Source organism: Sinohyriopsis cumingii, unplaced genomic scaffold (genome assembly GCF_028554795.1).
Source record: "Sinohyriopsis cumingii isolate HCF-2022 unplaced genomic scaffold, ASM2855479v2 utg001176l, whole genome shotgun sequence".
Lineage (NCBI taxonomy): Eukaryota > Metazoa > Mollusca > Bivalvia > Unionida > Unionidae > Sinohyriopsis > Sinohyriopsis cumingii.
The window spans coordinates 2218956-2231838 of NW_028315968.1; the positions used below are offsets into that span (position 1 = coordinate 2218956).

A 12883-nucleotide genomic window follows, 5' to 3' on the forward strand; every position below is an offset into this window, starting at 1 on the left:
TGAACACTTGAAGAAGTAGTGTGCATTTACACTGCTCTTGAATGAACACTTGAAGAAGTAGTGTGCATTTACACTGCTCTTGAATGAACACTTGAAGAAGTAGTGTGCATTTACACTGCTCTTGAATGAACACTTGAAGAAGTAGTGTGCATTTACACTGCTCTTGAATGAACACTTGAAGAAGTAGTGTGCATTTACACTGCTCTTGAATGAACACTTGAAGAAGTAGTGTGCATTTACACTGCTCTTGAATGAACACTTGAAGAAGTAGTGTGCATTTACACTGCTCTTGAATGAACACTTGAAGAAGTAGTGTGCATTTACACTGCTCTTGAATGAACACTTGAAGAAGTAGTGTGCATTTACACTGCTCTTGAATGAACACTTGAAGAAGTAGTGTGCATTTACACTGCTCTTGAATGAACACTTGAAGAAGTAGTGTGCATTTACACTGCTCTTGAATGAACACTTGAAGAAGTAGTGTGCATTTACACTGCTCTTGAATGAACACTTGAAGAAGTAGTGTGCATTTACACTGCTCTTGAATGAACACTTGAAGAAGTAGTGTGCATTTACACTGCTCTTGAATGAACACTTGAAGAAGTAGTGTGCATTTACACTGCTCTTGAATGAACACTTGAAGAAGTAGTGTGCATTTACACTGCTCTTGAATGAACACTTGAAGAAGTAGTGTGCATTTACACTGCTCTTGAATGAACACTTGAAGAAGTAGTGTGCATTTACACTGCTCTTGAATGAACACTTGAAGAAGTAGTGTGCATTTACACTGCTCTTGAATGAACACTTGAAGAAGTAGTGTGCATTTACACTGCTCTTGAATGAACACTTGAAGAAGTAGTGTGCATTTACACTGCTCTTGAATGAACACTTGAAGAAGTAGTGTGCATTTACACTGCTCTTGAATGAACACTTGAAGAAGTAGTGTGCATTTACACTGCTCTTGAATGAACACTTGAAGAAGTAGTGTGCATTTACACTGCTCTTGAATGAACACTTGAAGAAGTAGTGTGCATTTACACTGCTCTTGAATGAACACTTGAAGAGGAGACCATATTAATGTCTTAAAAGAAGTTAAAGACTTATTTTGATCTGACGGTTTTTGGCATAACATGCTTAAAGAGAATACATGCTTTGTTGCTTTTCATTTTGCTCATCCTTTAGTCTCCAGTAATTGCTTCTATACTTTAAGAGTAAAAATGCACCTACAGTAATGTGTCTGATTTTTATTTTGTTCCATGGCATAAATTTTGAATAGTTTATTCCCATTTGGTTTAAGAAGTATGTACTTTAATGATATTTAAATTTATTGTGATTGAAGCAAGAGATTTATTTTTTAAAATATAAATACTTTCAAGATTTATTTGATGGTATTGACAGAATACTTGCATGTGAATTTTTCCACACTGCAAATTCATTTCATTTATGGTTTAGATGATGCTTTCCTTATAACATGAATTTATTTTTTTAAATCATTGTTAAGGTATTTATAATTATGTGTGAAAATTTTGATTAAGACAAGGAACCTATTTTTATGTTCAGAGTGGCCAAACTTCAAAACTTAAGATTTCATATGTGTTCCCATTTTTCTCACAGTTCTTACCATAGTGAAATTTATCTCTTATTTACTTGTTGTCATGATCAAAATTGCTCTTTCTTACTAATCTGATCTTGTTATCTTATTGTAATATTAGCCTTTACATCTCCTGTACCATGGAATATAATATTGACCATTACATCTCTTGGAATACATTATTAGCAATTACATCTCATATACTTTGGAATACAATATTAGCAATTACATCTCATATACCTTGGAATACATTATTAGCAATTACATCTCATACACTTTGGAATACATTATTAGCAATTACATCTCATATACTTTGGAATACAATATCAGCCTCTAAATTGACATGCCTTGGAATAAAATTTTAGTCTTTACATTTCCTATACCTTAATAAATAATATTAAATAAATAATATTAGCCATTACATCTCATACTTCATAATAAAATTATATTAATGTTTGTTTTTATATATGAGGAAGTCAGACTATCAGTAAAAGTTTTGAATTTAATATTACATAATAGAATTTAATATTACATAATAGAATTTAATATTACACATAATAGAATTTAATATTACATGATTTAAACTTTGCTTTTAATTGGCATCATGTAGCTATCATTTTGCTGATATTTTTTAAAACCCTAATACATACATACTGAAAGGTTTCTGACTGAAAACCAAGTCCAACATTGTACCACTATTTAACATTGATTAATTGCCTGAAATGCATGATTCCATATAACATCATTATTCATTTAGCTTTGCAGTGGTTGAGAAAGTCAGTTGATGTCAGTGATGAAATCGATGAAATGGCTTCAGAAAAACTAGCACAGAGTAAATCCAAAAAGGTAAATCAACTCTGTTTTGATTTGTCACCGTGTTTGTCACAGAAGTTATGCATTTCTGTATGTAAAGTGTTAAAATACACTTCATTTTGGTACACATTTGTGTTCTCTGCTTGCATGTTGCAAAGTGGAAGGGAGATAACTCAATTAACCTATTAAATAGTCATTATCACAGTGAGTTGTCCTTATACACACGAGTTATTTCAGAAATAAAAGAATGGTATATTTGGGGTTGGAAGAATCCACTACATTCGTTATTTGACTTGTCAGCAACTAACATAAAGATAGCAGTATATTTTACAAATAAGTTTCATCTGATCATAAGGACTTTGTTGTTTCTGCTTTTGAAACAGGAGAGCTAACTCATTTGGTAGCATATCAGACGTGTAATCCAAGGGTTGTGAGTTCAGTACCCACTCACATTGTCCTAGGTCAGCTGCCTCAATGTGTCCTTTAGGAAGGGCACTTAGCTCCCTTTTCCTTACCATGATAGGGGCCCCGAGTGGCCGAGTGGTCTAAAGTGCTCTCCGTTATGGATCACTGCCATCTCACCTCTGTCTGCGGCGCGGTTCGAGTCTCGGATTCAGCCAATGCGGGTATGTGAGAAATCTTGCCAGTAGCTTCTCGTGGGTCGGTGGTTCTTTCCGGGGTTTTCCCGGGTTCTTCCTCCACCATTAATACTGGCCGCCATGTATAGCCTATCATGTGCTGAAAAATGGCGTTAACCCAACAACAACTTACCATGATATAGCCAGTGATATTTTAAAAGTACCATTAAAACCCACAAAACTCTTAAAAACAGCCTTAAAGATAGACATAAAGTTAATGAGGGGACTATAGGATGTCAGAAAACTTTTCATCAAGCTACCAAATTCCTAAACATCTATTTTGCCAGTTTACATAATAACAGATAAAAAGGATAAGTGAACATCTCTCATATCCTTTTGTAAGATGTTGACATGATTGCACATCCAGACTAGTGTAAGCAAAAGAAGCAGGCTTAATCTGGTCTAAGACCAGGAATTTCTCTTTTGTAATGAATGAAAATTTATCTACCAATCAAATAGTATTTCACAATGCAGTCATGCTTCCTCTTTAAGATGGCTGCTGGACGTTTTGGGAAAAGATAACTGAAAACAATACTGGTAGGATCCACATGAGTTTTAAAACAATGGGGGCAATAACTATACTCAATTTACCTTATGATAAACAAGTTAGAGTATTCAAAATTCTAATTCTTTGATTTTATGCGGTTGAAATATGGATTAGCCTAACCCAAGTCCATATTAATGTAGAAAGTAAATAATGAACTTTGTCCACAATATTTGCATGGTATATTTCATTTCAAGGAAGATTAACAGTTCCAAAGACCCAAGTTGTGATCAGTCAAATGTTCATTTCAGAACACCACTTTCAGAAAGAAATTATTTTATAAAAACCATCAGTCTTTTCTGTGTGCTATTCTTTTGGAATGAACTCCAAATCTTTCAATCAGAAACAAATGTAAATTGAAACAAAAGTGACCATTATAAGAGTTTCACTGTAAATATGTACTCCATTTATTTTGTTAATAAACATCATATATAGTATTACTGGATCATGTAAGCGTGATTTATCATTATATTAATTTGTGCTGGAAATAGTTTGTTTATCTTGTTGACCTCAGTGAGATCTAACATTGTAAAATAACTTTTATTTTTATCAAAATTATTTATATTATTATTATTGTTACTATTATTTAATCAGCATAAGTAAATTGTGCATAAAACAATATCATGAATGTGTCATGATAGAAAAGTTTGCTTTTGTTCTTATTGCTTTTGCTTAGCACAGAATCTGCATGTACTTGTTTCTATCATTAATATGTGTGATATTACTTTTCCAGTTTTCCTTTGGAGATTTACTGAGAAACCCATCATTAAAGGCCCCCCTGATTATCAGTCTTGTAATGCAGTTATCCAATCAGTTTTCAGGGATTAATGCTGTAAGTGTGAAACAAACAGTACATTTATTTATTTGTTTGTTTGTTTGTTTGTTTGTTTTTGTTTGTTTGTTTGTTTGTTTTCATTATAGGCCTGGCTTTTTACACAGTCCCTACTATGCCCAAATATGCAAGTAAATATGCAACAACACAGACATTATTGTAAATAAAATAAAGTTTATTGAGTCTTTGGGATTTTTTATGTTAGATATAGATGGAAAAATGTTTACTCCAATTTGTTTAGCATTGTTCATTGCAGATTATAACATTGCCTTATAAAGACTTGTAAAATAAATGAGATAAGACAAAAAAATGTTTTTTTAAAATGAGGTATTTGAAACTAGTAGCATTTACTGTGTTGAGTTATTACTCTGACAAACAGCTGAATATTAATTACTGCAAACATTCAAGCTTAGCACTAATTAGTTTTTCAGAACTGAGCATAAGCAACATGTATGTAAAAGATCTATTTCAGTAGATGGCTGTGTTTTAATATATACATTTTTATATGTTTTCTTGATGATTTGATCCTGTCTGTCCAGCCAGCCAGCCAAAGAAACTTTATAGCAAAAATGCACAAAACCACAAAAATCATATTTAGCATGCTTTTATACGTACATAGATGGCTTGATCAGATTTTCAGGCTGTATCATCAGTTTTGAAGATTTATTGTACACATTTTCTAAAAAACTTTTTGGGATGTACTTATTTTGTAAACAAAAAAACAAACTCTTAGCATTATTAAGCAAAAATCAATTCAGGTAGATAAATTATACTTGGGTAGGCTTATTTATATTTATATGTAAATGAACAATTTAGATTTTCAGGCTGTTGCAAGCATATTTACAGTTTTGTTCACATTTTGTCACTTTTTGGACTGGTACAATTTTGACAGAAACCTTGTTAGCATGATTTAGAAGGATAATACATGAGGCAGATAATGAAATGTGGCATGCATTTATCGATGACCTGTTTAACATTTTCATGGCTTTATTAGCAAATATTCAGATTTTTTCAGGTATATTTGAAACCTTGTAGGATCGTCAGATCACACAGATGTTTTTGACTGAAGCATATATGTTATACAAAAATGTAAATCTAGTTCTCAAAATGTACAATTCCTTGTCTTAATTATACAAAACATATTAGAGTATTGTTATTCTGCATTTGAAATAAAGAGGTTCTCATTTTAAAATGCCTCATAATAATGCAGTCCCTGAGATCACACACATGTTTTCATGGAGTCCATGATAACAGGTGAATCTGAAGTACAGTGGTCATCATTTTAATTGTCTTGGAATAAATTAGTCCCTGAGATGACACATGTTTTCATTGAAGTACAGTGGTCATCATTTTAAGTTGTCTTGGAATAAATTAGTCCCTGAGATCACTCATGTTTTCATGGAGTCCATGATAACAGGTAAATCTGAAATACAGTGGTCATCATTTTAAGTTGTCTTGGAATAAATTAGTCCCTGAGATCACTCATGTTTTCATGGAGTCCATGATAACAGGTAAATCTGAAGTACAGTGGTCATCATTTTAAGTTGTCTTGGAATAAATTAGTCCCTGAGATCACTCATGTTTTCATGGAGTCCATGATAACAGGTAAATCTGAAGTACAGTGGTCATCATTTTAAGTTGTCTTGGAATAAATTAGTCCTGAGATCACTCATGTTTTCATGGAGTCCATGATAACAGGTAAATCTGAAGTACAGTGGTCATCATTTTAAGTTGTCTTGGAATAAATTAGTCCCTGAGATCACTCATGTTTTCATGGAGTCCATGATAACAGGTAAATCTGAAATACAGTGGTCATCATTTTAAGTTGTCTTGGAATAAATTAGTCCCTGAGATCACTCATGTTTTCATGGAGTCCATGATAACGGGTAAATCTGAAGTACAGTGGTCATCATTTTAAGTTGTCTTGGAATAAATTAGTCCTGAGATCACTCATGTTTTCATGGAGTCCATGATAACAGGTAAATCTGAAGTACAGTGGTCATCATTTTAAGTTGTCTTGGAATAAATTAGTCTTGAGATCACTCATGTTTTCATGGAGTCCATGATAACGGGTAAATCTGAAGTACAGTGGTCATCATTTTAAGTTGTCTTGGAATAAATTAGTCCCTGAGATCACTCATGTTTTCATGGAGTCCATGATAACAGGTAAATCTGAAATACAGTGGTCATCATTTTAAGTTGTCTTGGAATAAATTAAGTCTCGAGATCACACATGTTTTCATGGAGTCCATGATAACAGGTAAATCTGAAGTACAGTGGTCATCATTTTAAGTTGTCTTGGAATAAATTAGTCCCTGAGATCACTCATGTTTTCATGGAGTCCATGATAACAGGTAAATCTGAAGTACAGTGGTCATCATTTTAAGTTGTCTTGGAATAAATTAGTCCCTGAGATTACTCATGTTTTCATGGAGTCCATGATAACAGGTAAATCTGAAGTACAGTGGTCATCATTTTAAGTTGTCTTGGAATAAATTAGTCCCTGAGATTGCTCATGTTTTCATGGAGTCCATGATAACAGGTAAATCTGAAGTACAGTGGTCATCATTTTAAGTTGTCTTGGAATAAATTAGTCCCTGAGATTACTCATGTTTTCATGGAGTCCATGATAACAGGTAAATCTGAAGTAAGATGCCTAAGAATAATGCAGTCTCTGAGAGAACAGATGTTGTCATGGATTCCGTGATACCAGGTGAATCAAATGCAAAAGTCTTTATTTTAAGTTGTGTCACTATGATTCGATCCATGATATAACACAGTCATGGATTCCATGAGACTAGGTAATTTAATTTTCATTTCTAAAATTGTTGCTTAATTAATTTCACTGAAATTATTTCTTGATTTATGACAATTCATTATAATATGTAATTTTACGTTTTACCCTTTTCTGAAATTGCTGCTTAATTAATTTCACTTAAATTATTTCTTGATTTATGATAATTCATTGAAATATGTAATTTTACATTTTAACCTTTCATATTGTGGTTTCTACATTGATCATGGCAACTACTAATGCTTTTCAATATATTATAAGACAGCTTACATGTAAATGGGATCCCATGAAATGTCCTGTCTTATCAGTTTTTGTGATTATCTTAAACAAGGAGGAAATTCAGTTTGAAATATCTTGTAATAGTGCTGTATATAACTAGGGTATGTACAAATTATTTCTCCATGTTTCAGGTAGTATATTATTCTACAAGTATATTTGAGCATGCTGGGTTGTCTCTAAGTCTGGCTCAGATCGCTACAGTCACAACAGGTGCCGTCAATGTGTGTATGACTTTTGTGTCTGCGTTAATAATGGATCGGGCAGGTAGAAGATCACTCCATCTGATCGGACTGGGAGGGATGTTTGTTGGCAGCTGCTTTCTTGCTTTAGGATTAATATTCCAAGTATTGCTGCTTTGGCTGGTTCTTTTGCTAGACTGCTTAATACTTACAGTACAATTACTATTATTACTGCTTCTGCTGCTTAGTTATAACTACTATGATGGATACTATTCCTATCACTTTATTACTAGATTTTCCAAGTAATATAATTGTGATAATTCACTAGAGTGAATTAATTTCACTGCCAAAACTCACTTATTTCGACTGCAAGAACAAACTTAAAGACCTAATAATGTTTCCTACCTGAAATATTCTCATTATGTTTTTTATTTTTTAATGTGTTTCTAATTTCATGGTGTTTGTTTTTGTAATAATATTATTATATGTTTTTTTATCTTATAGGTGTTGTCTAATGTTGTAAAGCGCTTAGAGCTTCTAAAGATTAGGCGCTATACAAAGTCCTCATTATTATTATTATTATTATTATGTTGATAACAAGATGACCATGAAATTTGAAGTTTATTCCATGATGCTTACTGGGCCCAGTGGTCAAGATGACCGCTACCCATTAAGGATGACTTTGAGTTCACATCCAACAAGGCACACATTTTTTCTTTCTTAACATGCTATTTTACTTTAAATTGGGAAGGAGATGTATTTAACTGTTTATATTTTCTTTGTTAATAATCACAAAACACAGCAGAACATAGATGTTAAAGCACTGACATCATGCAGGTTCCAGTAAGAAATCTTCTATTTAAATGTGTTATACAGTACATCTTGCTAGCCAATACAATAAGCATAAAATAAAAAGAAAATCTGTTAGCTATGAGTGAATAATGGGTATAATTCTCATGGGTGAAAAACTTAAATATTTTCATTCATGGCATAACCACTTGTGAAAATATTAAGTTTTTCACCCACTCGATGAAATATATCCATTATTCACTTGTTTCAAATAACTTATATATAGTAATGCTTCTTTTTCGTGTTCCTACTACTAACGCTATGATTGTCATAATAACAACAACAAGTGCAAGTACTATTACTACTGCTAATATACCTATTGTCATAATAACAACAACAAGTGCAAGTACTATTACTACTGCTAATATACCTATTACTACTACAGTTATATCACCAATAGTACAGTAAGTACGACCATCATTACCATTATAGCTGAAGTGACAAGTACAACTACTACAAATGTGAATACCGCAGTTGGTGTTCTGCAATGTATCCCTTGCAGGGTATATTCTTGAACTTACTGCAGTTGGTGTTATGCAATGTATCCCTTGCAGGGTATATTGAACTTACTGTAGTTGGTGTTATGCAGTGTATCCCATGCAGGGTATATTCTTGAACTTACTGCAGTTGGTGTTATGCAATGTATCCCTTGCAGGGTATATTGAACTTACTGTAGTTGGTGTTATGCAGTGTATCCCATGCAGGGTATATTCTTGAACTTACTGCAGTTGGTGTTATGCAATGTATCCCTTGCAGGGTATATTCTTGAACTTCCTGCATTTGGTGTTATGCAATATATCCCTTGCAGGGTATATTCTTGAACTTCCTGCATTTGGTGTTATGCAATGTATCCCTTGCAGGGTATATTCTTGAACTTACTGCAGTTGGTGTTACGCAGTGTATCCCTTGCAGGGTATATTGAACTTACCGCAGTTGGTGTTATGCAATGTATCCCTTGCAGGGTATATTCTTAAACTTACTGCAGTTGGTGTTATGCAATGTATCCCTTGCAGGGTATATTCTTAAACTTCCTGCAGTTGGTGTTATGCAGTGTATCCCATGCAGGGTATATTGAACTTACTGTAGTTGGTGTTATGCAGTGTATCCCATGCAGGGTATATTCTTGAACTTACTGCAGTTGGTGTTACGCAGTGTATCCCTTGCAGGGTATATTGAACTTACTGCAGTTGGTGTTATGCAATGTATCCCTTGCAGGGTATATTCTTGAACTTCCTGCATTTGGTGTTATGCAATGTATCCCTTGCAGGGTATATTCTTGAACTTTCTGCATTTGGTGTTATGCAATGTATCCCTTGCAGAGTATATTCTTGAACTTCCTGCATTTGGTGTTATGCAATGTATCCCTTGCAGGGTATATTCTTGAACTTACTGCAGTTGGTGTTATGCAATGTATCCCTTGCAGGGTATATTGAACTTACTGTAGTTGGTGTTATGCAGTGTATCCCATGCAGGGTATATTCTTGAACTTCCTGCAGTTGGTGTTATGCAATGTATCCCTTGCAGGGTATATTCTTAAACTTACCACAGTTGCTGCTATGCAATGCATCCATTGCAGGATATATTCTAGAACTTAAAATGGAGGAATTAAAAGTGGAGGGTGGGAAATTCTCCCTTGCATTGAAACCAGAGTGTAATCAATGTTTTTGTAGATCCCTTCTACAGTCTCCACTAGCTATTGTAAACATTAGTTACCAGTGACAAAATAAGTTTAGACTAAAGCAGTCTTGAAAATGAAATGTTGGCTCCTTTTCTAATGAAATATTTTTTTCCTCATTTCATTTTAACCTTTAATAATTTTAAAATTTAAAATTTTAACTTTCAGTCAGCAGTATATAGCCAGTATTATACATTTGAATCACATGCATGCTTACATTAATAACTACCTACTTACCTTCATACATGCTATTTTAAAAAAAAATCTTTTCTATGATATCAAAGTGGAGGTAAAATAACAGGCTGATATTCTTTGTTTTGTATTAATATATTTAAAATCCTTGTTCTGAGGCACTTATTATTGCCCACCCCTAGAAGCAAGATTTTAGTGGGTGAAAGTCCTAGGTCTCACATAACCTTACAGTGACAGCCATTAATGCTAGAATTATTTATGCATCAATAATTACATTGACTAGTCCCTACAGATGTTAATCACACAAAAAGCATGCAGCTTACAACACTGGACAACAAATTTTTACAAAAGTCATGTTACTGAAATAAAATTAGTCAATTCTTATCAATTTTTATGTGCTGAACACGAATATGACAGTCAAATTGCAAAATTGGCTCTAGTTTTTTTGTAATCTGCAAGAAATTAATGTTTACATAACGAAATGCATTCCAATAGTAAAAGGTCAACTGTAATAGCCTACCTATAAAAAATCAAGTCATTGACTACATCTTAGATTTCTTCGCCTGTCTCTTGTACAGCTGTTCGGGAGCATCTCTGAGGAGTGTCCAGCAGTAGTCAGCCAGCATTGTAGTGGACCATTTTCCCTGGTATCTTTGTTCCATTGTTGCGATATCTTGATGAAAACGTTCGCTGTGTTCATCACTAACAATACCACAGTTGCTAGGAAAGAAATCCAAATGGGAATGAAGGAAGTGAATCTTTAGAGACATATTGCAGCCAAGTTTCTTATACTTCATCAACATGTCTTCTACTAGTTCCTTATAGTTTTCTGCCCTAACATTTCCGAGGAAGTTTGTAGAAACTAGGCGAAAAGCATCCCATGCTTGTTTCGCGTCACCTTCCAGCAAGTTGTTGAACCGGTCATCTTTGAAAAGCTCTCGAATCTGAGGACCCACAAAAACTCCCTCTTTAATCTTTGCTTCGCTGAGTCGAGGGAATTTTTCATGCAGGTATCGGAATGCTGGCAAAGTCCGGTCAATGGCTTTCACGAAGTTCTTCATCAAACCTAGTTTGATGTGAAGGGGTGGTAGCAAGATTTTCTGAGCCTCAACCAGAGCTGGGTGTTGGATATTCTTCTCTCCAATGGCTACATTCTGCCTGTGAGTCCATTCTTTCCTCATGTAGTGCATTTCCCTTGCTCGGCTATCCCACTCGCATAAGAAACACATGTATTTTGTATATCCTTGCTGCAGTCCCATTAAAGGGGCAACTACCTTCAAATCACCACAGAGGTGCCAGCTGTACTTGTTATACTCAATGGAATTAAGTAGCTGCCTTAAGTTATCGTATGTCTCTTTCATGTGGACAGCATACGCTACTGGAATAGATGGAAGAATGTTTCCATTGTGCAAAAGCACAGCCTTGAGACTCAGTTTCGAAGAGTCCACAAATAGTCTCCATTCTTGTGGGTCATGAGTGATTTTTAAAGCATTCATGAGGCCCTCAATATCGGAACAGAATATCAGATTACTTTCCTTTCTGAAGAAAGGCTCCAATTGCTGGTGGCGCTTTCGATATGCAGTAATTGTGACATCTTCTTCTAGAAGATTCCATTGTTGGAGTCTTGATCCTAGCAATTCTGCCTTGTTCTTTGATAAGTCCAAATCACGAATCAGGTCATTTAGTTCTTCCTGTGTTATTCTGTGTGGGGTTGATGATGCACCACAGTGAAAATCTGGATCACTGCATGCTGATGGACCAGGAGAAGAACAGGTCGACTCACCTTTGTCTTCGTCAGATGAATCAAGAGAATATTCTGCTGGAGGTTCTGGAATAGGAAGTCCCTCACCATGTGGAACTGGTCTCAATGCAGACGGAATGTTTGGGTAGACTATTCTCGACTTCTTTCGCTTCGTTATTCCGCCGGAAAGAGGAGGAACCAAGCAGAAGTAACAGTCATTTAGGTGGTTGCTTGGCTCTCTCCACACCATTGGGACTGCAAACGGCATTGATGACCTTTTGCAATTCAACCACTGTGAAAGCTGTGTTGTACATGTAGCACAGCATATATGCGGAGCCCAAGGCTTGTCTTGGTCACCAACCTTGCATCCGAAGTAAAGATGATATGCCTTCTTCACTTGAGAATTGATACTTTTCTTCTGGTTGGCAAATGTCACTTCCCCACAAATATAGCAAAAATTGTCCGCGGTATTAACACACTTTCGAGGCATTACTGTTCTTTATTGTACGTAAATGGATAAAATAATAAGTTTTATGTAACAGTAGCTTGAACTGTCTCGCACAACGTCTAAAATATTTTAAATGCTGAACCTATCTGATTGGGCTTTATATAGTACACTGCTTACGTCAGCTTCAGCAGCCGCCTGGCATTAGTATAATAGGCCTACACATGTATAGTACACTGCTGACGTCAACTTACTTCAGCAGCCGCATGGCATTAGTATTGCATTGCATCAGAAAATGATGCAATCAACTG

The 12883-nt window shown here is 34.8% G+C and overlaps 1 protein-coding gene across 1 annotated transcript in view; it reads left to right on the forward strand.

Moving 5' to 3' along the window:
* The window catches only part of LOC149772767 (solute carrier family 2, facilitated glucose transporter member 3-like), a 73832-nt gene that overhangs the window by 43660 nt on the left and 17289 nt on the right, over positions 1 to 12883 (forward strand). Inside the window, exons 7-9 of the mRNA XM_089947306.1 lie at positions 2349 to 2437; positions 4320 to 4418; positions 7623 to 7835. Coding sequence (XP_089803432.1) covers positions 2349 to 2437; positions 4320 to 4418; positions 7623 to 7835 — 401 coding nt within the window. The remainder of the gene's footprint in view (positions 1 to 2348; positions 2438 to 4319; positions 4419 to 7622; positions 7836 to 12883) is intronic.